This window comes from Propithecus coquereli, unplaced genomic scaffold, assembly GCF_000956105.1.
Source record: "Propithecus coquereli isolate 6110/MARCELLA unplaced genomic scaffold, Pcoq_1.0 Scaffold252, whole genome shotgun sequence".
NCBI lineage: Eukaryota > Metazoa > Chordata > Mammalia > Primates > Indriidae > Propithecus > Propithecus coquereli.
Window position 1 is genome coordinate 4,006,419 of NW_012148086.1, and position 25,618 is coordinate 4,032,036.

The 25,618-nt window shown below is 49.6% G+C and overlaps 2 protein-coding genes and 1 pseudogene across 3 annotated transcripts; 2 read left to right on the forward strand and 1 right to left on the reverse strand.

The window, feature by feature from the left end:
* The first annotated feature begins 723 nt into the window (after window positions 1-723).
* Window positions 724-3,246, forward strand: TMED4 (transmembrane emp24 protein transport domain containing 4). 2 transcript variants are annotated; one of them, XM_012646966.1, is made up of 5 exons: window positions 724-962; window positions 1,182-1,282; window positions 1,426-1,551; window positions 1,757-1,903; window positions 2,784-3,246. In XM_012646966.1, exons 1-5 carry the CDS (start codon window positions 803-805, stop codon window positions 2,931-2,933), a joined length of 684 nt encoding a protein of 227 aa, XP_012502420.1. In that variant the 5' UTR covers window positions 724-802; the 3' UTR covers window positions 2,934-3,246. The 2 variants fall into 2 exon arrangements, with proteins under 2 accessions (XP_012502420.1, XP_012502421.1); XM_012646967.1 differs by having other exon boundaries at window positions 769-792.
* Window positions 3,247-6,164: 2,918 nt separating this feature from the next.
* On the reverse strand, window positions 6,165-7,581 carry LOC105812460 (annotated as a pseudogene).
* DDX56 (DEAD (Asp-Glu-Ala-Asp) box helicase 56) lies at window positions 7,477-15,959 on the forward strand. The gene is made up of 14 exons (XM_012646954.1): window positions 7,477-7,639; window positions 7,732-7,893; window positions 8,427-8,587; window positions 8,724-8,894; window positions 9,054-9,144; window positions 9,719-9,963; window positions 10,611-10,730; window positions 11,344-11,457; window positions 11,576-11,670; window positions 12,275-12,348; window positions 12,488-12,577; window positions 13,292-13,397; window positions 15,231-15,307; window positions 15,686-15,959. The coding sequence occupies exons 1-14, from the start codon at window positions 7,580-7,582 to the stop codon at window positions 15,761-15,763; spliced, it is 1,644 nt and encodes a 547-aa protein (XP_012502408.1). The 5' UTR covers window positions 7,477-7,579; the 3' UTR covers window positions 15,764-15,959.
* Window positions 15,960-25,618: the final 9,659 nt, after the last annotated feature.

The following is a 25,618-nucleotide window of genomic DNA, read 5'->3' on the forward strand; positions in this document are numbered from 1 at the left end:
GTCCATTTGACTGCTGAATGTGGCATCGTTGCCTGTTCCATCAGACAGAAGCTGAGTTAAATGCTAACATTTAAAAATCGTGAGATTTCATGTCAAAACCCAAACTTCCAGTTTCACACAGAAAGTTCCGAAACCTCTGGCAGCACTGGGCTTTTGGTCCCCACTCAAGAAAGAAATCCCCACTCGGGGAGGCTCCGAGGAGGCAGGCTCTCCAGATGTCGTGGAGTGTTGGTCTCAGTTCTCATGGGTCAGACGGACAGGCAAGGTAAAAAAACAGCACAGGACTTTTTCTAAGTTTTCAGCATGGAAAGCACTCGAAACTCCGCGCTGCGAAAACCTCAGGCACGCTTTAGGCCATCGGAGCCAACAAACCTTGCCGGGTTCTCTCTGACGTCTCCGTGGCGCTCTGAGACCCAAACCAGTGAGAGGGCGCAGGACAGGCGCCAAGGCGCGGGCGCCTTTCCCAGCTGTGCAGCATAGCTGGTGCGGAGCGCAGGCGCTGAGAGTTGCAGTGGAGGAGGTGCACAGTGCGCGGCGGTGTGCGGAGTGCACGGAACTGGAGGGCACGGAACTGGAGGGCAGTCGTCACTGCGCAGGCGCCTTCCCTCTTGTCGAGTATCGCCGCTGGGGCAGCGTGCAGGCGCAGACCAGTGCGCGGGGCGGGGGGCGGTGCGCAGTGATGTACGCGATGAGGACAGAGGGCGGTATTACTGCACAGACACCCTCTCCCCGCTACTGCGCGGCGTCCTTGGGATGGCGCGCAGGCGCAGAGCGGTGCGCAGGCGCGTTGAGGTGAGGCGCGATGGCAGGTGTCGGAGCCAGGCAGTTGCCTGTGATGGGGTGGCCGGCGCTGCTGCTCCTCGCGCTGTGCACCGCGGGCGCCCAGGGGCTCTACTTTCACATCGGCGAGACCGAGAAGCGCTGCTTCATCGAGGAAATCCCCGACGAAACCATGGTCATCGGTCAGGCGGGCTGAGGGTGGGGAGGCCCTTTGTCACCGCCTGGCCCTTGGCGGCGCCCCCTTCTCCCGAGCCCGGCCGGGTCTCCTCACCTCGATCTGGCCTGAGGGTTCCCTGAGTACGCAAGGCCCCCTGCCCAGCGCCCCGGGCCGCACATTGGAGGGGGCCGGGCGGAGAGGCGGCCCGCCGGGGCTGAGTCGTGACAGTGTGTCTGCCCCGCAGGCAAGTATCGCACCCAGATGTGGGATAAGCAGAAGGAGGTCTTTCTGCCCTCAACCCCTGGCTTGGGCATGCATGTGGAAGTGAAGGACCCTGACAGCAAGGTAGGACCGCTGCTAGCAGTGCTCTAACCGGCATGGAGCCGTTAAGTGGAGCCCGGGAAAGTGTAAAGCACTACCTGGGTCCTGAGTTGAGGCCCTGAGCGACAGGAGCTTTGTAGTAAAGGAAGGGGGGCCTTCCCTTGCAGGTGGTGCTGTCCCGGCAGTACGGCTCTGAGGGCCGCTTCACGTTTACCTCCCACACGCCTGGTGACCATCAGATCTGCCTGCACTCCAACTCTACCAAGATCGCTCTCTTTGCTGGTGGCAAACTGGTAAGGGTATTTTCTCTTTGGCCCCCGCTTGGAATCTCTCGCTTGTTTCTAAATTTTAATTTGTTATCATTTGTGCTATTTTGTAGCACAATCAGAATTGAGAAGACAGATGTTGCCCTTTGCCCCACAGCCAGGGACAGAGTTCCATAGCCTGGAACAGGTGATTGGAGGGCCCACCACTCAGACACTTTTTGTTTACTTGTAGCGTGTGCACCTGGACATTCAGGTTGGGGAGCACACCAACAACTACCCTGAGATTGCTGCTAAGGATAAGCTGACTGAGCTGCAGCTCCGTGCCCGCCAGTTGCTTGATCAAGTAGAACAGATTCAGAAGGAGCAAGATTACCAAAGGGTAAGGGCATATCTCATTGTACTTGGAAAGGGCAGTTGACCTTGGGTCTAGTAGTATATCCACTATACCTACTCATCAGTTTTCTGCTTGGGGCCTTCCCTGGTTGGGAGATCAGCTCTACAGAAAGTGGAATGGAAGGTATCGGTCTAGGGTTTTTTCAAATTTTTTATTGTGGTAAAATACACATAACATAAAACTTGCTATTTCACCTGTTTCTAAGTGTATAGTTCATTGGTATTACATACATTTATGATGTGCCACCATCACCACCGTCCATATCCAACCTTCCCAAAATGAAAATCTGTACTTATTAAATAATAACTCCGCATTCCCTCCTTCCCAGCCCCTGACATGCACCATTCTACTTTCTGTCTCTATGATCCTGACTGCTGTAACTACCTCATATAAGTAGAATCATATAGTATTTGCCCATTTGTACCTGGCTTATTCCATTCAGTATAGTGTCCTCAAGGTTCATCCATACTGCAGCATGTATCAGAATGTCCTTCCTTTTTAAGGCTGAATAATATTCCATTGTATGATATATAACATTTTGCTTTAGATAGTCATTTTTAAGCTCTATAAAATAAAGAGAGGGCAGTTCACAATCTGGTAAGAGCCATTGTCCACCTGTTTTTCCTGGGATCTTGTTGTAAATGGTAGGAGCATGATTTCAGTCCTAACAGAGATGCTTGGGGCACAGCACTGTCCCTTCTTTGGGGCAGTCTCAGTGGGAAAACCATAGCACCCCTAATGGAATCACTGGCAGTATTCCAAAAGGTGTTTGGTTCTGGAGTTGAGTAGTTACATACAGAGAGGGTCCTTACAACAGCCTGGGACTGTTTCTCCTGCTTATTTAACCCTGTGTTGCCCCACGCAGTATCGTGAAGAACGCTTCCGACTGACCAGCGAGAGCACCAACCAGAGGGTCCTGTGGTGGTCCATTGCTCAGACCGTCATCCTCATCCTCACTGGCATCTGGCAGACGCGTCACCTCAAGAGCTTCTTTGAGGCCAAGAAGCTGGTGTAGTGCCCTCTCCATATGACTCTTCCTTTTCACCTCATTTATTTGGTACTTTCCCCACCCAATCCCTTATCCACCTGGATTTTGAGGGAAAAAATGAAAAAGAATATAAGTCACGTTGGTTCCATGGCAACAAACCATTCAGATCAGCCACTTGTTAACTCTGGTTCTCAAGGAAACAGGACATTGATCCAAGCTTTCAAAATCTTTCTTAGGACTCGTGAGGGGCCGCAACTAACCCAGGACTAAGTCTGGCTTCTTTTGTCTCCAGTGATTCCCCTCTGTCCTATCACAAAATGAGCAAATGAAAAATCTGTCCTTACCTTCTGCTCTCTCTACATCTGCTCAAGCAGTAGGTGACTAGCATGCCCCATGGAGGAGGCCCTGCCTTACTGCCCGCTGGTCAGTCCTGGGTTCATTCATTGGCTTTTTGAATGTAAATAAGGGGCAGGTCTTGGCCCCAGAGGATTGAGATGTTTTTCTATATATTAGAACTATTTTTTGATAAATTATATATTTTCCTTCCTAGTTGAAGTATTACTGCCTTTAACTAGCTGAAAACACCAATGCAGTCCTGCATTCTGTTTATTCACACATTTTTGGTAACTATCATGGCAGCTCTCAGGATTTCAGCCCTCTGGGCCAGAAAGCAATGTTACAGCTGTTCTCAAGGCTGTATCAGAGGGCCAAGCAGAGTTCCCTTGGACACCTGTGATTTCCATCCCATAGGGCCTCAGAGTCAGAGGTAAGGTAGTAACAGAGCTAGCACAGGGCAGTGTACTCTTCTCTCTTCCCTTAACTTTTATTTAAGCTGTGATAAATGTTTTCTTCAAGAGAACCAGATTTGGTTCTTTATACAGAATTTTCCAGTGAAATAAAAACATGTTGTAGTAGCTGTGTTTGAGATGAAATAAGAGGTTGAGGGGAGGCACAAAGGGAAAGAGGAAAGGTTCCTGGCTTGGATGGCCTCTGCTGATGACCTGGAGCAGACTTTAATGTGACTGCGTGGTACTAAGGCTTGGCCTAGCCAGGCCAGTCTCTAGGGGGTTTGGGAATGGACGAGTGGTTGCCGGACCATTCACAAAGTTTAACCAAGTAGACAATGCATGAACAAGGAATCATCAGAAGAAATTAAGTACCTTAATTTTCTTAGCCCTCCGAATCACAAATTTGTACAAATCTTAGTACACTTCCCTCGTACTCTTCTCCTGCATAAAACTTAATACTATTAGTTGCCCATTCTTGACATTTCATAGTTTTATCACATATTTATTTGAAATATTTATTAAATTTACCTGACCTACAGAACTAAATTATTGTTATTTTTATGTCCTATACTATTCCATATATATGTGCTTATTTATACTCTTAAAAATATATGCAATTTAGTTCTATAGGCTTTTTCCTTTAATATTTTTATATTTTAAAAATTCTATATATTCCTTATATTTCTAATTTTGGGTAGCCTTGTAATAGTCCATTAAGGTGAAATGCCAAAATTCTTCAAATATTTAAGATAATTTACAATTTTCTTCATGTTAGAATTAACATAGGGAAAATCAGATATCCTTTGAACTAGTTAGCTGCGTGAACCGCTGGCCTGAAGCCCTTGAGGAGTGTATGACATGTCAGGAAGGGACACATTTCTGCTCTATGGCTGTTACTATTAATATAATAGAAATCTAGCCAGCAAAGCAGACAGTGGAGCATAGGCTGTTAGAGGACAGGAAGGCACAGATAAGGGCTGGGCCAGGCTTCTACAGGTTTGTCTGGCAGTACAAACAATTGAGAATATCTCAACTATGTTGGTAGGTTTCTCTTATTTCTGATAGGAAAAAGAGTGGAGTGAGGACAAAGGTGGGTGTGCATTATACTTTTACAGGTGGGAGGCAGGTGGGATTGGGATGGCTGGAGGATGGGCTAACAGCTCGTGGCTCTGGGGAGAATTAGGATTTTCATACTAGTGTGTCAGTCACAGATACATTATGGCCTAAAAAGATTTTTTTTTTGTTTGTTTTTTTTAGAAACAGCAGTTAGGCTATACTTAAAGAATATTGGTGATTCTCCTCCTCTGCTCATACTACCCTTGATTCCATTTTGAAGTTCCTGCTTTCTTAGACTCTACAACATCCTTACCGAACAGCCTTCTCCCTCTTTACCACAAAAAAAGAAAAAGGAAAAAAAAAAAAAGTTGCAGGGAAGGGGGCATGCATTCTTAACATCCTGTATCATCCCAGCCCCGTTCCCTAGTTTTCACTGGGACTAGCAGTGCCCATCTTCATCATTTGATCCCAGCCTGACTTTCTGTTTTCAACAGCCAGAGGATAGCCTCTGGTATTCAGATGGTGGGCTGTACACCTCAGACAGGATGCACAGAATCACACCATTAGCTTGTCAACAGATACCTAGGCAACTCAGGTCCAGTCTCAGTAGGTTTGGGTTTGGGTGGTATGGTAGGCAGAATAATGACTCCCCAAAGATGTCCTTACCCTTATCCTTGAAACCTGTGAATATGTTACCTAGGATGGCAAAGGAGAATTAAGGGTGCTAATCAAATGACTTTAAAATATGGAGATTGGCCAGGTGTGGTAGCTCACGCCTGTAATCCCAGGACTTTGGGAGGCAGAGGCAGGAGGACCACTTGAGGCCAGGAGTTTGAGACCAGCCTGGTCAATACAGCTGGACCCTGTCTCTACAAAAAAAAATGTAAAAAATCTGCTGGGTGTGGCTGTAGTTTTAGCTACTCAGGCGGCTGAGGTAGAGGGAACCCTTCAGCCTAGTTCGAGGCTGTAGTGAGCTTGATCATGCCACTACACTCAGCCTGGCAGTCTGGGCAACAGTAAGACCCTGTATCAAAAAAAAAAAAAAAAAGGGGGCGGAGATGGTGAGATTATCTTGGGTCATTTGGGTGGGCCTAATGTAGTCACAAGGGTCTGTCCCCTTTCCCCCATCGTCAACCCCAGTAACCGTGGTTGAGTCATCACTTGGCACCAACTCCGACGTTCTCTTCAGCTTCCCTCTTCCACTTTTTTTTTAAATCATGAAACTCTTTTTATAAAGTTTAAAATAGCAAAACTAAACATTTTGTTCATTGGGTATTATATGTACATGATAACACTGTTTCTTAAAGGGAAAGCACTTTACATTCTTTCGGTCTTTGAATCTGTGCATGTCCCTGAGATAAGTATTCCAGCCATGGGAAACTTAAGGCATGGAAAGAGTGTCACACACCAAAGCTTAGGAGTGGCCTCCAGAGCTTGAACCCTTGTCTAAGCTGGGGTCACCAGCCTGGGTGTGCCACGGGGTGATTGTCATCTCTCCATCTGGTCGAAAAGTCACCCACCACTCTGTCCTGGGGCCCAGCCCGCCTGGCTCCAGGCAGACTCTGAGGCGGTGCTCCCCTGGACCTGATGGATCCTGCTGCAGCCAGCACTGGGCTGGAAAATACCGCTGTAGCAGTGCCAGATGCAGGGCATCCCCACTGTCAGCCTCCTCCTGGGTCTGGAGGGCCACCCTGAGCCCACAGTCCCTGCCAGGCCCAAGCCGGTGGCTGAAGTAGGCAGCTGTGTCCAGAAGCAGGGCGACCAGGTAGGAGGTATTCCTCCAGGCCGTCTAGAAGCAGAAGGGAGGAGGCTGGGCCTGGGGTCTCATAGGCAGAGCACAGGAGCCAGAAAAGCTCTCCGGTTGAGGGTGGGTACTGGAAGAGGATCTTCTGGAGCCGCATTGGGTCCAGCGTCGCTCCAGTCCCGCAGGGCAGGCTTTGAAGAAGCCTCCGGGTCAGGAAGAGGACGGGGCGCCGCCTCCAGGGCCGCCGCGAACAGCAGCGCTGTTTTTCCAGAGCCTGGAGCGCCGAGCAACAACAAAGGCGGTTCGGCCTCAGCCGTGTTCTCCTCCCCAGCCCCTCTTCTACTTTTAAAGACTTGTGATAAGGATTCCCACCTGTATCAGTTTCCCATTGCTGCTTTAAAAATTACAACAATGTAGTGGCTTAAAACAACACAAGTTTATTATCTGAAAAGTTCTGTAGGTCAGAAGTCTCACACTGGAACTACACCTTAATTTTAGCCCTGTGAGGCCCCTGTCAGACTTGGGACCCACAGAACTGTAACCGGTCAGCCAGGTTTGAGAACCCCACACCAACCATCCTTCTATTTCAGGCAGTTGGTGGCAAGCTTTGTTCTGCTCATTCTTCCAACCGGACCCCCTCGGCCCAGCCTCTCTCCGAGGCTCCACAATACGCTGGTGCACCCCGCATCACTTGCTCTCTCACGGCCAGCCCCGCCCCGTTCGCCGGACCCCTAACTTTCATCCAGGGGTGACGGTCCTTGCCAACCCTTTCGGCGCCGACCGAGGGTCCTCCTGCGAGTCCTGAGAACCAGGCGCGTCAGCTGCGTCGCGGAACGCTAGAGGAACCGGTAGGGGGCTCTGCTGCCTAAGGTTCCGACTCGACCCCGAGCCTCGCGACGTCCACCTAGACCCGGTCCTGGGCGTAGCACAGCCGCTGAACCCCGCCGGAACACTGGGGAACTAGGCGCCAGCATTTCCGGGAAGTGAGGGCTCCTCCGAAGCTGATTGGCTGTTACTTTGACCCGCCCCCGTGCCGTACGCGTTCTTCCTGTCGCGCGTGCGCGCTGTCACTGCGGAGCAGCAGCATGGCGGACCTAGAAGCGCTGGGATTTGAACACATGGGCCTTGACCCCCGGCTCCTGCAGGTTAGGGGCGGGTTGGACAGCCGGCTTACCGGCTCCGCGGGACGCGCTGCCACCTTCTGCGCCTTATGAACCGCGCTCCTCCTCTCTCCTAGGCTGTTACTGACCTGGGATGGTCGCGACCTACGCTGATCCAGGAAAAGGCCATTCCGCTGGCCCTGGAGGGGAAGGACCTCCTGGCTCGGGCCCGCACGGGCTCCGGGAAGACGGCCGCTTATGCTATTCCGATGCTACAGCTGCTGCTACACAGAAAGGCGGTCGGTAGTGGGAAGGTCGAGGGGAGGAAAGAGACGGGCTCTAAACGGCTGAGAAGGGAGATGCCCCCTGGCACAGGTTTTCTCTTGGCATTATACCTGTGTAGGCTGGTCTGAGAGAACCTGGTGCTGTTGTGACAAACGCTCTGGGCTGGAGTTCAGGTTACCTGCATCCTAGTCCAGGCCCTGCTACCATCAGCCTTTGTGTAATAGTCAACAAATCACTTTGTTTTTAGTATAAAAAGGAGGCACATCTCTTCCTGTTTGTAGAATTAGTATGAGAGTTCAGCTCCATGACTCCTACATTTTAAGTGACTTCATATACATGCAATAAGATATTCTCTTTGAGAGTGTGTGCCTGGAGAAAGAACTCTCCACCCTACATTCTAAAGTAGGCAGAGTGAGGGGTTGATCAGAACACAGCTGAGGTGTATTGCAGTGGATGGGTCAGATTGCCTGGAAGAGGTAGAAAAAAGCATCTGATGGACACAATGACGTACACTGCTAGCTAAAGTTTTTAATTCATGTTTTTACAGATAGGTCCTGTGGTAGAACAGGCTGTGAGAGGCCTTGTCCTTGTTCCTACCAAGGAGCTGGCACGGCAGGCCCAGTCCATGATTCAGCAGCTGGCTACCTATTGTGCTCGAGATGTCCGGGTGGCCAATGTCTCAGCTGCTGAAGACTCAGCCTCTCAGAGGTGAGTGAAAGCAACAGGGCTGTAGGTAAATGAAGCTACACAGAGAGGTAGGGTTGGGTTTGTGTGCAGCAAGAGAGAGCAGTTGAGGTCCCAGCTGCTACATTCTTCCTGATACTGATGTCTTGCCCGCCTGCAGAGCTGTGCTGATGGAGAAGCCAGATGTGGTGGTGGGGACGCCATCCCGCATATTAAGCCATTTGCAACAAGATAACTTGAAACTGCGTGACTCTCTGGAGCTGCTGGTGGTGGATGAAGCAGATCTTCTTTTTTCCTTTGGCTTTGAGGAAGAATTCAAAAGTCTTCTCTGGTAAACAAACAAACAAACAAACAAAAAAATGTGGGGATCATTCCTAGTGGAAATGTTTGTGAGTAGAGAGTTGGGCCTAGGGCAGAGTGGCTGGAAGTTTAGCTGCCACAATTAGAGGCCCTTGGACCTGAAGTCTTATCAGTCTTTGTTTTGTTGCAGTCACTTGCCCCGGATTTACCAGGCTTTTCTCATGTCAGCTACTTTTAACGAGGATGTGCAAGCACTGAAGGAGCTGGTACTACATAACCCAGTAAGGAGCACCATGGGAGTGACTAGAGCTGTGGGTATGGGGATACTCTAAGGACTTGATACTCCTTCTCAGAGGAGCCTTTGTTGTTTTGGCTGGGACAGTTGCCACTGGGTGTCTTATCCCTGGTACTGAGGCACTAAAAGCCAGTGATATAAAATCACTGCATATTTCCAGGTGGACCCAGGGGTTATCTCCCAGTTCAAACCGTGGTTGCCTAAAAGCCTGAGCAGGAACCCCCTCCACCCCCCACAAGGAGCTGTTTTGAGTGGCCGAGCCAAAATTCTAAGGCAAAGGTTCTCACTTTAATTAAATTTTACCTTTCAGAAGGCCTGTTACCATAGGCTTTCTCTACGCAATGTAGTAGTTTATCGATGTTGTTTCATTTGTTCTGTGCCCCAAATGCTTTATGTATAGAGTTTTCAGGTTACAAAACTGGAGGGGACTTAGGGTGCCAAGAATCCTTAAATGCAACTTTGCCCTGCACTAAAATGTTGGTGCTTTGGTTGGCAAGGAAGTGGTTGCAGCACCTCTGTGTTCTCTTGTTTTCCTAACCAGAAGCCTGTCCTCTTTCCAGGTTACCCTCAAGTTGCAGGAGTCCCAGCTGCCTGGGCCAGACCAGTTACAGCAGTTTCAGGTGGTCTGTGAGACCGAGGAAGACAAATTCCTGTTGCTGTATGCGCTGCTCAAACTGTCATTGATTCGGGGCAAGTCCCTGCTGTTTGTCAACACTCTGGAGCGGAGTTACCGTCTACGGCTATTCTTGGAACAGTTCAGCATCCCCACCTGTGTGCTCAATGGAGAACTCCCACTGCGCTCCAGGTTTGCCGCAGCTGACATCTTGGTTTAGATAAGTGGAAGATAGGGATTGAAAAGGGACGCAGTAGATATTCCTGTTTCCTTTTTTTTTTTTGAGACAGAGTCTCGCTCTGTTGCCTGGGCTAGAGTGCTGTGGCGTCAGCCTAGCTCACAGCAACTTCAAACTCCCGGGCTCAAGCAAACCTCTGCCTCAGCCTCCCAAGTAGCTGGGACTACAGGCATGTGCCACGATGCCCGGCTAATTTTTTCTATATATTTTTAGTTGTCCAGCTAATTTCTTTGTATTTTTAGTAGAGACGGGGTCTCGCTCTTGCTCAGGCTGGTCTCGAACTCCTGACCTTGAGCAATCCTCCCACCTCGGCCTCCCAGAGTGCTAGGATTACAGGCGTGAGCCACCATGCCCGGCCCTACTTCTTAAGCACTTGGTAGGGGCCAGGCTCTGTACTTGACCCATACTAACTTATTCCTTACAGCTCTGAAATCCTTTCTGTTACTTGATTTTCAGCTGAGGAAGATGAGGCACAAAGGTTAAGGAGGGAAAGAAATTAAGAAGAAGAAAAAGTAGGAAAGGGTGATGGTTACTGTGATGCTAGGGATGAGGGAAGGGCTTCCAGCTCTGTAAGCTTGACCTTCTCACTCTTGGACTGCAGGTGCCACATCATTTCGCAGTTCAACCAAGGCTTCTATGACTCTGTTATAGCAACTGATGCTGAAGTCCTGGGGCCTCCCGTCAAGGGCAAGCGTTGGGGCCGAGGGCCCAAAGGGGACAAGTGAGTCCACATTTCTCTCTCCTCAAAATGGCCTGGTTTTCAGCTTTTTGGAAGACTGAAAGTAGAGTGCATAGAGCAAGAGCCAGACAGTCTAGGCCTGGCTGGTAGTGTAGCCCAGAGAGCCCCACAGGCCCTTGCTCAGCTGCCTGGATGTAAAGAAGGGGAGTGAAGGTTGCACACTTCATGTGCAGCACAGAGGGCAAGATTACGCCTGGGTTGTTGGTACTTACCGTCCTGCAGGGGAGATGGCCCAGCCTGCATTGGGTGTGTGGCTGTGACTTGCAGGGAACATATTTCTGAGGAGAAAGAGGAAGCCCCCCAGTCTCTGATCACCTGAAGGGTTGACTGGCTCAGGGTTGTTCTCAGATCACCCCATAGGGCAGTGAGTTCTGCTGTTGCCCTGGAACTGAGGCAAGGGTTTGGCCACATGTCAAAGCTCCAGGCTGTCCTATGATACCCCAACTCCTGGAGCAGTTCTGACATTGAAGAGTCTTCTGTAGATTGGGGTCTTGTGGTCTTTAGTCTTTATTTAGAGGAAATTTTACTCATTAAGCTTGAGAAAGCCTGCCCAGAGGGGAGGAAAGGTCTGGCTAACATTGGGTCATCTCTGTAGGGCCTCTGATCCGGAAGCAGGTGTGGCGCGGGGTATAGACTTCCACCATGTGTCTGCTGTACTCAACTTTGATCTTCCCCCCACCCCTGAGGCCTACATCCATCGAGCTGGCAGGTAGGAGGGTTAGGAGTGATGGGCCAGGCACCTGGGCTGTGGGCCTGCTGGAGAACTTGGGGTGTAACGGACAGAACCTATAGGCCGGAGGTGCAGCCTGCCATCTCTCCACTTGCAGGACGGCACGCGCTAACAACCCAGGCATAGTCTTGACTTTCGTGTTGCCTACGGAGCAGTCCCACTTGGACAAGATTGAGGAGCTTCTCAGTGGAGGTGAGAACCCAGCTCCTGTGGGCTTGGGCCAGGGCCAGGCTTTTCCCATGATGCCTTAAAAACCCCACAATAGTGATGGCAGAAGTAACTATGTAGTATGATAAACAGCTTCCACTGTCCATCCTCATCATGCCCTGTGTGGCAGACACTCACTGTCCCCCTTGACAAATGAGCAAACTGAAGTTCTTTCTGCCTCATGAGCATTGGGTGACCCAACACGATGCTCTGACACACCTCATGATAGCACTTAGTCTCAAGGTGCTGCCTGCTTTTCAGCTCCGTCCATGGCTGTCATCATGGGATGTTCTTGGGACCAGAGCAGCCTTGGGAGAGGAGGAGAGAGTGGGTGGCAGGTCCTGGGGCTCAGGGGTGCACAGGTGACCCCTGTCAAAACACAGGGCCACATGGGCCACCCTTATCCACTCATGGGGACCAATGGGTTGCCACTGTCCATGAGACCCTGCTGCAGATAAGCTGTTTGGCATCCCAGGGAGGCAGTGGGTCCCCTGCCGCCTCATCCTGGGAGGAGGTGCAGGAGGCCTATTGTGAATACCTTGTCCTAAGCCCTCAGCCTATGGGACCCCCACTGTTGCCTTCTCCACAGAGAATGGGGCCCCCGTCCTGCTCCCCTACCAGTTCCGGATGGAGGAGATTGAGGGCTTCCGCTATCGCTGCAGGGTAAGCTGGCCGCGGCGCGGAGGGGAGTAGTGGGGGTAGAGGGCTGTGACCCAAGGGTTGCACCCCATTGCTGAGCATCCAGGCATGAGGGAGGATTTGGGACAGCCTCCCTGTCTTGACCTTCAGCATCCACCCCTAGGATGCCATGCGCTCGGTGACTAAACAGGCCATTCGGGAGGCGAGATTGAAGGAGATCAAGGAGGAGCTCCTGCACTCTGAGAAGCTCAAGGTGAGTTGAGGGTGGGGCACAGCCTAGGCAGCTGCCCTTGGAGACCAGCAGAGCTGAGTGGTGAGAAGCAGAGAAGCAGGCAGCATGCTGGCCTTTGGGAGAGAGAGGGAGGAAACGGCCCAGAACCATTGACCAACTCGGCTGGGAGGTAAACTGGCACAACCTTAGGGTGGGTACTGTCAGTGTCCCTTGGTTTAGAAATTTTACTTCTGGAACTTAACCCCAGGCATACTTGTGAATGTGCACGGTGACACACGTGTTCGCATTCATCGCAGCATTATTACGGAACCAAACGGTGAAAGCAGAAGGGGCTTGCTAGGTGAATTAAGGTGCGTCCAGAGCCTAAGGTTACAGACATGGGAAGGAACGAGGAGGCTGTTTGTGTGTCCATACCGAACACTCTGTAAGACGATGCCAGGCGGAAAGGGGTGCAGGTGCTGCTGTCTGTGGGACAGAGGAGGAAGCGTGTAAACGTGTAAATGTTCTTGTGGGAGTGCACGGGACTCGGGGGAGTGCAGGAAACTAGCATGAGTAGCCAGCTGTCTCTGGGCAGGTGGCATGATGGAGACACAGGCGGTACAAAAACTTCACTGTGTGATTGCTCATGTCTTTTAAATTTTAAAATACGTGACTATGGTATCCTTCCAAAAACTCAACCTGTGAAGTTACAAAAAAAAAATGTGCTGACTGCGGCGCTCACTCTCCCCCTGTCAGACGTACTTTGAAGACAACCCCAGGGACCTCCAGCTGCTGCGGCATGACCTACCCTTGCATCCTGCGGTGGTGAAGCCCCACCTGGGCCACGTCCCTGACTACCTGGGTGAGTGTGGCCGAGGGGCGTGAGGAGCCAGTGGGCTGGGGGAAATGGCATTGGTTCCTCGGCTGCTGCATGTCAACCCCTGTGCTCAGTGGTGGGGATGCTTGGGTGGAGCAGGACGCTGGAGACCCAGGCAGCATGCATGTCCACAAACAAGTGCACCCGTGTTCAGGCTCACGCTTATAAAACTCGTTCACCCCATCCCATGGGGTAGCTGTTGCTGTCTCCGTTGTGGAGATGAGGAAACTGAGGTAGTGCAGAATTGGCAGCAGATCCTGGATTTAAGGCCAGGTGATCTCAACGGCTTGGCCGAATGAAAGAATGAACCAGTGACTGACCAAATACCTATCCATGGACTGGTGGGAGTGGACAGTGTGAGGGAGGGTCATGGTGGGAATCAGAGCCCATGGGATTAGCAGCCACTGACGTTCAGGCCGGGGCATCTGTGGAGTGTCCAGTAAGGACAGTTGACAGGCAGCGGTGGCGTGCGCTTGTAGTCCCAGTTACTCTGGACACTGAGGCAGGAGGATCACTTGAGCCCAAGAGTCTTAGGCCAGCCTGGACAACAGTGAGACTCCATCTCTAAAACAAAAACAAAAACGTTTGACGGGGGAACAGACGCTGTATGGTGTAAACAGACAGTGTAGCAAAGGGAAGAGCTGAGGACAGAGCGAGGGGTACAGGGGTTGGCAGGTGCAAGGTCAGGACCCCCGGAGTGTTTTCTGTGGTGCAGTCAAGGCCAAGCCCAGACCTTTATGTGCATAGCCATTAAACCTGGGCTACTCTTTTCATCTGATGCAAGGTCTCGATAATGACTTCTTTTTGGCATCCGTGTGTGATGTTTTGGTAATGATCAGGTGTGACTTTTATGCCTGGGATGGAGTAAAGGAGAAGAGTGGCAAGGGATGCTGTGGGCAGTGCGTGCAGCCCCCTTCCCAGGGCTGTGGGGTCTGGCCTCCTGGACCGGTAGCCAGCGAGTGTGGTGTTGCTGCCGTGGAGGTGGCAGGAGGGTGGAGATGGAGGTTCCAGGGCAGGAAAGGCCTGAGCAATGGGAAGGGAAGGATCCAGAAGAGATGGGAACATGATCATGCCAGCAAGAGAGTGGTAGGGGCCAGGTTTCCAAAGGACAGCGAGCTGAAGGAGACCCCATCCTGGGTCCTGGTCTGAGATTCCAGGAAAGGAGTGGGGTTAAGGGGGGAAGGCAGAAGGTGAGGCTGGGGCTTTGGCCTGAGGAACCCCGGCTGCTCTGTCAGGTAGGAGTGGAGTCACTTGCTTGGAGGGTGTGGCCAGGAGGTTTAGAAAGGCCATGGAAAGGTGGAAAGTCAGGATGCAGGACGTTTGACACTTGAAGGAGGGCCCAGGCTGGTTGGCCTAGTGTAGTCCAAGGGGTGGGTGAGGAGAGGGCAGAGCCAAGGTCAGGCGCAGCCGGGGTGGGGGAGTGGAAGGAAGGGCGTGGGGGCCTAGTGAATTTATAGTAATAGGTGTAGTAACAGGTGAAGAAACTACTATGGACTTTTCTTCTTTCAGCTGCATTTTCTTACTTTAAAGATATACATCTTTATTTTTCTTTTTTTCTGCATGTTTAGTATAGCAAATCTAAATACTACAGAAGACTGATTTAGACAGTAGAAGTCTAACGAGCTTACATTCTTCTGGCCCTGTGCAAATGTGGTAGCGAATATGTCACAAGCTCTCAGTTGGATCAGAATTGGAGAACTTGGGGCAGAGTCAGGGGGAGGGGGAAGGTGGGGGGTGGGCAGCGCTGAGAAAGGCTTGTGGGATGGACAGGGTGGGGGTGGCAGTGGTGAGGCCACTGAGGCCAAGCATCCCTTCCAGTTCCTTCTGCTCTTCGTGGCCTCGTACGCCCTCACAAGAAGCGGAAAAAGCCATCTTCCTCCTGTAGGAAGGCCAAGGTATGGCACCTGGGGGCCTTGAGGACAGTTGCAGGACTCCTCCCCAACCTTGCTTCTTTGTCATGATGTGTAGGCGCCTTGCCCTAGGGAGGGGGAGAGGGTACCCAAGAACTGAGCCCGAAAAATCCGGTGGCTGAGACAAAATCATTTGGGCTGGGAACACTTCTGCTGCTGCCCACAGGCCCCACTTTTCTGTCCCTTGTTGCCTCAATGTCTGCAGCAGTTTCTGGTCTCATTGGCTTGTGGCCTGCAGGGGCCTTGCCAAGTGTCCACGTGGCCCCCTTTGTGTCTGTCTCGGTTTGGGTGGACGGATGGATGGATGGTTGGTTGATCAGTTGGTCTCATTCCCCCAACTAACCCATGACTTTGACCCCATAGAAGACGAAGGCCCAGAACCCACTGCGCAGCTTCAAGCACAAAGGAAAGAAATTGAGACCTGCAGCGAAGCCCTCTTGAGGTTGTCTGGGCTTCTCCGGGACTGAGCACAGTGCGGGCTTCCCAGGCTGCGTGGATAGGCGCGGCTCCGGTGCGCGAAGCAATTCCTGGACAGACTGAATTCTGGGGCAGGCAGTGCTGGGCCCTCCAGCTCCTTGGCACTGCCAGGCTGACATCTTGCTCCTTAACAACAGAATAAAGGTTCTAGCTGCCCCAATTTGTGCCTCTGGTGTGTAGGAAAGGACTCTGACCTAAAACCTCAGGAGTCAGGAAACTTTGAGGGCAGCAGTGCCTGTGTCTGCTACTGCACTCGCTTGGCCAACAGAGGTCAGCTGTGCGGAGCTGACCCCCAGCCGTGAGAAAAGAAGCCTGCCCTCATCCAGCATGTGACTGTGGCCGGCCAGAGCCCTCCTGTCCACCTCCTGGTGCCCTGCTACCTGGGATCAGACAGGCAGATGAGCCTGCACCCCTGGGAGAGGGGCCTTCCTGGCCATGAGCCTCCTTCTTCCCCAATGTGTACACGTTGTAGAGTCAGAGGAGCCAGTGCAGCTATCTGCTAGTCCTTTCCGGAACCATTCATGTATGACCTTGTGTCTGCATGCTAAAGTGCACAAGTGGTGCTGTGACATGCATATATACATGCACTGTTCCCTTTTTTGTACTTTCCCTTTGTGCTCTCCAGCTGACTTCCCAGCGTGAAGGCTGGGTCTTCCAGCTTCTGTTTGCTTATAGGACTGACAGGGGTGGGATTCTCTGCTGAGTTGGGGCCCTAGATGAGTGCCTGCTTATCACAGTGTCACGGTCACCTGCTTAGCAGGCAGCTCAGGGCCAGGCTGAGGCATGAGGAGTTTGGGTAGGGGGGGGAGAGCTAGGAGAAAGTAGAGAAGTGCTCGAGTATTTTAGGAAGAAACCAAGCTGTAGAATCTCAGCAAAAATTTGTACAGAGGTGAGAGGGATGGGCCTTTGGTTCCAGTTAGGGTGTGGTGGTTCTGGGGGTGGTAGGACCTGAGCTTTGGAGGCTTCTTGATTCCTACTTCCCTTCTGTTAACTCCTGAGGATTTCTAGGAAGCCAGGGTGGGTGATGGGGTTGGGGGCGGTGGTATTTTCAGTGGGCAGGTGTGAACTAGAGCTGCCAGGGCGATGCAGGCAGTATTATGTCTGTGTGTGGTGGCTGGGGAGTATTCAGAAGGAAAAACAGTTAATGGAGCTGCAGATACAGACCAGCTATGTGAGCATGTGCTGGGAGAGGCTGTCAACCACGCAGACCCTATCGTGGCCTTGTGAACAAGGAGACAGGCGGAGAGCTCTTGAAGTGCTGAGGCCTGGCTTTAGTCCCAGGTTGGTTCCCACCCTGCTTCATGGGGTGCTGAGGCCTGGCCCTGGGGACCGTGAGTGCTCTGTTGCAGATGTTACAGCCAAGCTGTGCTCTGAAGTGATGCACAGCCTGTCTCGTCTCCGACCCTGCCATGTTCAGGCACACCCTGCCGATAGAGCTTGCATCCCAGAAGCGCCCTGGTTGGAGAGGAGATTGGGTTTCCCAAATAATTTCCTTATGGGGAGATGGGGTGGAGGAACATGGAGCCAGCCCCCTGTTTACTCCTGCTTGGGGACCGTGGGGTCTGGGCCAGGAGCAGAGGGGCTCAGGTGAAGGCATGACAGCTGTTTGTTGAGTGTGTACATTCCTTCCTCCTAGTTCATGACAACCCTTGGGGAGGCTATTCTGTGTCCTACATGGGGGGAGATGAGGCTCAGAAGTTACCTGGTGAATGGGAGGTCTCAGAGCAGGGGAGGGCTGGGCAGTGCAGGGCAGGTTGGCCAGTCTGTCTACCTCAGTAGAGAAGCAGATACTACTGGCACTTCCACCCCCACGGGGGCAGGTGCCATCGTGGGTGCTCTGAGGCCTGTCCATGCTGTGTCCCCCCCTGAGCTACAGCAGGCCCTGCACTTGGTCCAGCCTGAATTGGCCAGGGCACTGAAGAAGAGGGTCCATGTCCACTTCCTGAGTCTGCAGAGGGAAGTGTGTAGGGATTGTTAGATGCCCACACAGCCCTGGAGGGCAGGTACCACGTGTCCATTTACATGTGAACAAACAGATGCTTGGGGTTGATCTCTTAGACTCAGTCTCCGGCCAAAGCCCACGCCCTTAACTTCGCACATGTCCAAACCAGGACTGGGACAGGCCTCTTATGATGGTGTGTGCATGATGGACACACGAACCTGGGGCTATCCAAAGCCAGGCAGCACTGGAGGCCACATGGGCCAGGGAGGGAAGAAGCAAGTGGGGTGTGTGCTGTCTGGAAGCTTAGGGCATCACAAAACGGCAGAAAAGCTCCAGGCCAATGACGCCCTGGGCTCAAGCAGGAATTTCAGAAGAATGCAGTGTTATCGCCACCCCGGAATGGCGCACCTAGACCTGTATGAGCACCTGTGTGTCTGTACAGTATGCTAGGGTCTAGAATCCAGTGGGCAAGGTACAGTCCATGAGGCAAGGAGCCTAGATGGTAAGCCAGTGCACGGCTGGGGGGAGTCCAGGGTGCTGCTGGGCTGTAAGGGGTCCTCACCCTGTTGGAGGGAATGCTAGATGGGAAGGGTGGGAGGAAACAGCAAGTGTATATTCTCCAGGGTGAGAGGGATCCCTGCACAGGCCAGAGTGGTCATCACCCAAAATATGCAACAGGAGCTGAAAAATTTTTTTTCTTTTTTTTGCTCTCAAAAATTTATTTTTTAAAATATGCAATCACATGTTAAAAATTAAAAGGATACAAAAAAGTACAGGTTTTTTTTTTTTTTCAACGTGGGGGGCACTCTGATCAGATAGCAGAGGTAGCCAAGGTGATATCGGATTGGAGGACAGATGTGTGTGCCGGGAGGCCTCCGGACCCAGAGCACAAAAGGCTCAGGTCTGTTCCATCCTACTTGATTCTCTGCCCTCACCTGCAGAATGACTCAGCTTTTGGAGAATTAGTTTTTGTGGGACTTTGGTCTTCAGAGGCAGGGGCCCCAAGAGGCAATGGTGATAAAGTCAAATCCCAGCAGGGGAGGTGCCCCTGCCAAGTGTCATTCTCTTTCCCCCAGAAAGATAATTACATAAGACCCCTACCTTGCAGAAGGAGCTGCGAGTTGCTGCTTTTGCATTTATCACGGCCATTTTTACAAGGGTAAAGGAAGAAGTGGTCCTTCATTGCAGAGGGTGAGGAATCTTAGGCAAGCAGAGCAGCCGTGTGCCAGGCACCATGCTGGGCAAACTGCACATCATTTAGTTTATTCCTCTTGAAATGCCTTCAGAACTCAACACGTCCAATGTGTCTGTTCACCTACCTTGTCCATCCACAAACTCGCCGAGGAGCAGTACGATTGGCATAGAATGTACCAAGGGTGTCCATGGCCATGACTGAGTTAGAGAACGAGGCACATCAAGGGGGTTTTCAAACAAGCAACCCTAGAGCTGCCTCCACCACGTAGCATCGTGCCATGGCACAGCTCAGTGTGCCAGGTGCACTGTGGTCACGGCGGCCGGGTCAGATCATGGCACTTACTAGCTGTGTGGCCTTGTACAGCGAAGGCACCTCACTTTTCTTGGCCTTTTCTGAGTTTTTACCTGTAAGAGGGGGTAGAAATGGCCCCTCCAGAGGTTCCCGTGGGGGCTGATATGGAGTGTGGGTGAAATGCTGGTGTGGCCCAGGCACCTGGTGCCCTCGTGGCAGCCCAGCTCCGTGCTGGCAGCTCCCCATGCCTCTCAAATCACCCATCGCCCTGTGGGACGAGTCTCTATACAGCGCCCTCAAGCTGCTGTGTACACCGAGTCATCACAGGGATCATCTTAAAAATGGAGATTCTTATTCTGCAGGTCTAGGGCAGGGCGTGGGACTCCTCGTTTCTGACAACCTTCCACCCAGGCGAGGCTGCTGTTGCTGATCCCCAGACCACAAGAGAGGGGAGGCTTTAATACCCACCACAACCATCCATTTTACAGATTGGCAAACTGAGGCCCAGAGTGAGCCAGCCCAATGCCACCTGGCTATGTGGTGGAAAGAGAGGTGCTCAGTCTGTTGGACTCCAGTCTGGAATCAGAGGTGGCAGACCTGGGTTCAGGCCCCAGTTCTGAATCTCCCCCATCACTTCCCTTCTCTGAGCCCAGCTCTTCATCCGTAAATCACAGCGATGAGGGAAGGCAGTAGGGATGTCTATCTAGATTTGAATTTCAGATAAACAATGAGGAATTTTACAGCATAACCATGTACCATCCAACATTTGAAACATACTAAAAAAAAATTACTGGTTCTCTGAAATGCAAATCTAGTTGGGCACCCTGCTTATTTGCTAAATTTGGCAACCCTAGGATGTGAGACCTATCTCACCCAGAAACAGCCTCCTCCAGGAAGCCTTCCCGAGTCCCAGCCAGGGCTGGGTGCCCTCCTCTGTGTGTCTGATACTGCCTTGATCTCATGAAGTTTTAATCACTAGGTACCTGTACTCCCACCCTGGTGTGGGAGCTCTTTTGAGGCAGGGACCATGCCAAGCTGTGTGTGTGTTCCTGGGCCCAGCTGTTCATTAGAAGTTTCCCCCTGGGAGTACCCCTAATGCCTCAGGGGCAATTCTCTTTTCACAGTCCTTCTCCTGCCTGAGGCTCTTGAAGACTATTTGCAGTTAAAAGTGCAAGAGAAGGACATGGTAGGAACAGCACTGGGCAGAGCTAGACTACCACCCCCGATGCGACAGGCAGGACTCCTCCCTCCATGTCACCTCCATGGCTCAGGGCAGAGACAGGAGGCCCTCAGCCTCGTCCTCATGGGGGCTCCAATTGTGTTCCACCCAAGCTCTGCGGGCCCCATGTTTGTCAAGGCCAGGAGTATTGGGAGCCCATCTCCATCCTCACCTGGGAGACCCTGCTTCAGGCCCCCCGCAGGGCTCCTTTTGGTGCCTACAGCTCACTTTACAACTTGTTGGCTCAAGATTAGAAAATGCAGTGTGACGTCAAGGTGGACCACCACAGAAGACAAAGGTCCCAGGACGAAGGCTGGTATGAACATGAGAAGCAATCTGATGCTTGTACAGTAGAGACTAAGCATGAAAAGTCTCTCTCCCAGACCTTGTCCCATCTCAGCCTGGACACGAGATCTCCATTTCTGGTGGCTCCCCCTGCTTGGTGGTCTGGCTTCAGCGTCTTAGGCCTGCCCAGCTTAATACCCTTTTCTGCCAGAACCTGCAGCTGGGGCTGGGGTGCTGGAGGCAGTAGTCAGGGCAGATTGTTGGAGCTGCCCGCCCTTTCCTCCAGGGAGCCCTCAGGAAGGACAGGGGATCTCTTGTCCGTTTGGAGGTTCTGCCTGCTGCATCCTCTCCATGAACCTCCAAACCCTTCTCCTTCTCAGCATTGGGCTGGAGGACCAGGTCGGTAAGCTGCTCCATGGGGATATAGGTTGGGGACAAAGTGTCAAACAGCTCTGAGCTTTTGGCTTCTATAGCAATAGGTCCTGACAGCAGCTGTGCTCCCAGAGCAAACATTCTAATATAATCACTGAAATGTATAGATTGGACCCTTATAGGTGCAAGGGTCCTTGGTGTGGAAGGCATGGCTCCTGCCCCAGGAACCAAGACTTCACCCTCCAGAAGCAAAATGCACACAAGCGGTGATGGATAGGCCAAGTGCCAAGGGAGATGGCCTGCCCCTGCTGTGATGGCCAGAGTAGGGAGAGACCATTCAGGCCTGCATGGTGGTGAAGTCCCCGCTGCCAGGGATATTGGGTAGGCAGGATTTGGGAAGGGCTGGAGGCGCATGGGAGTCGGCCCTGGCCTGATCACGGCAGAGCTGGGAGGAGGGAGTAGATTAGTTGGTTTAGCAAAGGCTTCCTGTAGGGCAGTGGTTCTTAGCCAGATTTTCCCCCAGGGGACATTTGGAAAGGTGTGAAAACATTTTAGGTTGTCACATCTGGGATGTGAATGCTACTGGCATCAAGTGGGGAGAGGACAGGGAAGCTGCTAAAATGCTACAATGCGCAGGGCAGCCTCCACAACAGAGTTCTCCAGTTGAAAATGGCTTTAGTGCTGAGGCTGAGACCCGTGCTGCAGGGCTACAGTAGGCCAGGGAGTGCTGAGAGTCAGGTGGCAGAGAGCAGGGAATTCCAGGTACATTGGCAAGGAGTGTGTACAGCTGCGAGTAAGAGAATGCTGGGTGGGGGGCTGGAAACAGAGTGGTTTATCTTTCTCGTGGGTCAGGGTAAGCAGTGCTAGATGGTTGCAGACATGGAGTGACATCTCCATAATGCCGTGGGGGTCCAAGCTCTTTGATCTGCCTGCTCTGCCATTATTTTGTTTTTAATGTGGTGAAATACACATAACATAAAATTTACCATTTTAACAATTTTTTATTTTTTATTTTTTTAATTTTTGGAGACAGGGACCTGCTCTGTCACCTGGGCTAGAGTGCAGTGGCATCATCATAGCTCACTGCAACCTCAAACTCCTGGGCTCAAGCAGTCCTCCTACCTCAGCCTCCCAAATAGCTGGGACTACAGGCACGCACCACAACATACCTGGCTAATTTTTCTATATTTTTGTAGAGATGGGGTCTTGCTCTTGCTCAGGCTGGTCTTGAACTCCTGGCCTCAAGCAATCCTCCTGCCTTAGCCTCCCAAAGTGCTAGGATTACAGGCATGAGCTACCATGCCCAGCCATTTTAACGATTTTAAGTGTATAATTGAGTGGCATTAAGTACGTTAACAAGGTTGCGAGTCCATCTCCAGAACTATTTCATCATCCTCAGCAGAAACTATGCCGATTAAACAATAACTCTCCATGCTCCACTCCTCCCAGCCCTAGCTAAGCACCAGTCTGCTTTGTGTCCCTATGCATTTTGCTACGCTGGCAACCTCAAATAAGTGGAATAATGCAACATTTGCTTCCCTATATCTGGCTTATTTCCCTTGGCATAATGTTTTCAAGGTTTAGCCAGGTGGTAGCATGTGCTAGGACCTCAATCGTTTTTGTGGCTAAATAGTATTTTATTGTGTATGTATGTAACAATTTTGTTGATCCATTCATCTGTTGATGGACACTTAGGTTGTTTCCATCTTTGGGCTATCGTGAATAATGCTGGAATAAACAATGGTGTACAATTATCTATTTGATTCCCTGCTTTCAGTTCTTCTGGGGATGTACTTAGGAGTGTGATTGATGGTCATTCTATGTTTACATTTTTGAAGAACCGACAAACTGTCGTCCTCAGTGGCTGCACAATTTCATATTCTCACCAGCAATGCATGAGGGTTCCAGTTTCTCTACATCCTCTCTAACACTTGTTATTTTCCATTTTGTAAATTGCAGCCATGCCAATGGGTATGAAGTGGTATCTCTTTGTGGTTTTGGTTTGCATTTTCCTAATGACTAATAATGTTGAGCATATTTTCATGTGCCTGTTGGCCATTTGTATATCTTCTCTGGAGAAATATCAAGTCCTTTGCTCTTATTTGAATTTGGTTGTATTTTTGTTATTGAGTTGTGGGAGTTCTTTATATATTCTGAATATTAGTATTAACATCTTAGATATATTATTTGCAAATATTTTCTCTAATTCTGTGGGTTGTTTTTCCTTTCCTTTTTTTTTTAAATTTTTTTTTTTTTTACCCAGAGCCATGCCCAAGAAGGCTTGAGCAAGTGGAATCTGCCTTAACTTTCTTGATAGTGTCCTTTGATGCACAAAAGATTTCAATTTTGATGAAGTCCAGTTTATCTATTTTTTTTCTTTTGTTGCCTGTGCTTTTGGAATCTTCGCTAAGAAATCGTTGCAAATCCAGGGTCATAAAGTTTTCCTCTGTGTTTTATAGTTTTAGCTCATATGTTTAGATCTTTTGTTAATTTTTAATTAATTTTTGTATATGGTAAAATGCAAGGGCCGAACCTCATTGTTTCACATGTAGATATTCAGTTTTCTCATCAATATTTGTTGAAAAGGCTGTCTTTGTTCCATTTGTCAGTCCTTACGCCAGTCGATTACTGTAGCTTTGTAGTAAGTTTTAAGATCAGAAAATGTGACTCTTCAATTTTTTTCTTCTTATAAGATTGTTTTGGCTATTCAGGATCTCTTGAGATTCCACATGAATTTTATGATGCCTTTTCTATTTCTGCAAAAGCACCATTGGGGTTATGATAGGGATTGCATTGCATCTGTAGAACACTTCGGGTAGTATTGCCATCTTATTTATTCATTTGAGACACAGTCTTATTCTGTCTTCCAGGCTAAAGTGCCGTGGCATCAGCCTAGCTCACAGCAACCTCAAACTCCTGGGCTCAAGTGATCCTTCTGCCTCAGCCTCCTGGGTAGCTGGGACTACAGGCGTGTGCCACCACATCCAGCTAATTTTTTTCTATTTTTAGTAGAGATGGGGTTTCGCTCTTGCTCAGGCTGGTCTTGAACTCCTGAGCTCAAGCGATTCTCCTGCCTCAGCCTCCCAAGTATTGCCATCTTAACAATACTGTCTTCCAATCCATGAACATGGGATATCTTTCCATTTATGTCTTCTTTAATTTCCTTTGACAATGTTTGGTACTTTTCAGTGCACAAGCCTTTCACCTTTTGGTTAAATTTGTTTGTAAATATTTAATTCTTTTGGACACTATTGTAAATGAAATTGTTTCTTAATTTCCTTTTTGGATTGTTCATTGTTAGTATGCAGAAATGTAATTGATTTTTGTGTATTGATTTTGTATCCCGCAACTTTGAGGAATTTGTTTATTAGTTCTAACACTTTTTTTTAGTGTAATATTTGAGGCTTTTTCTTTTTTTTACATGTAAGATTATGTTATCTGTGAATAGAGATCATTTGAATTATTTTTCTAATCTGGATGCCATTAATTTATTTTTCTTTCCAAATTGCCCTGGTTAGAGCTCCCAATATTATGTTGAATAGAAGTGGTGTCTTGTACTTGATCGTAGAGGAAAAGTTTTCAGTCTTTTATCATTGAGTATGAAGTAAGCTATGGGTTTTTTTCATAGATGGCCTTTATAATGTTAAGGAAGTTATCTGTATTCCTAGTTTTCTGAGTGTTATTATGAAAGGATGGTAGATTTTGTCAAATGTCTTCTTTGCATCAATTGAAATGATCATGTGATTTTTTTCTTCTATTAATATGGTATATTACATCAATTGATTTCCATGTGTTCAACCATTCTTACATTCTGGTAATAAATCCCACTTAGTCATGGTGTATAATCCTTTTAATATGCTGTTGAATTTGGTTTCTTGGCATATTTTTGAGTATTTTTATTCACTATTCATGAAGGATATTGGTCTGTAGTTTTCTTTTCTTGTCGTTTCTTTGGCTTTGGTATCAGGATACCATAGGATCAGGATACAATCAGGATACTCTGAGAATGGCCTCATAGAATCAGAATGAGTTAGGAAGTGCTCCTCTTCAATTTTTGGGAAGAGTTTGAGAAGGATTGATATTAATTATTTTTTAAATGTTTGGTAGAATTCTCCACTGAAAGCATCTAGGCCTAAAAATGTTTTTGGGGTAGCTCTTAAATTATAAATTCAATTTCATTAGTAAGATTATTCCATTAATAAGATTAATAAGATCACTAATAAGATTATTCCATTTATTTATTTTATCTTGGTTGGAGTTTGGTAGTTTGTGGTTTCTGAGAATTACATTCATTTCTTCTAAGTCATTAAATTGATGAGTGTAAAGTTGTTTGTAATATGCCTTTATTATCCTTTTAATGACTGCAGGGTCAGTACATTCCTGATATTGTTTCATTCCTGATATTGGTGACTTGTCTTCTCTGTTGATTTTGGTCAGTCTTTTAGAGGGTTATCAGTTTTATTGATTTTTTTTTAAAGAACCAGCTTTTGGTGTCATTGATTTTTCTCTACTCTT

What these genes read in the sequence shown, in the direction of transcription:
- TMED4 (XM_012646966.1), top strand. Translation starts at nt 803, where the DNA reads ATGGCAGGTGTCGGAGCCAGGCAGTTGCCTGTGATGGGGTGGCCGGCG. An exon ending in TGAAGGACCCTGACAGCAAG is followed by an intron (nt 1,283 to 1,425) that starts GTAGGACCGCTG and finishes CTTCCCTTGCAG; the next exon opens with GTGGTGCTGTCCCGGCAGTA. An exon ending in TCTTTGCTGGTGGCAAACTG is followed by an intron (nt 1,552 to 1,756) that starts GTAAGGGTATTT and finishes GTTTACTTGTAG; the next exon opens with CGTGTGCACCTGGACATTCA.
- DDX56 (XM_012646954.1), top strand. Translation starts at nt 7,580, where the DNA reads ATGGCGGACCTAGAAGCGCTGGGATTTGAACACATGGGCCTTGACCCC. An exon ending in TGCTGCTACACAGAAAGGCG is followed by an intron (nt 7,894 to 8,426) that starts GTCGGTAGTGGG and finishes ATGTTTTTACAG; the next exon opens with ATAGGTCCTGTGGTAGAACA. An exon ending in CGAGGGCCCAAAGGGGACAA is followed by an intron (nt 10,731 to 11,343) that starts GTGAGTCCACAT and finishes TCATCTCTGTAG; the next exon opens with GGCCTCTGATCCGGAAGCAG.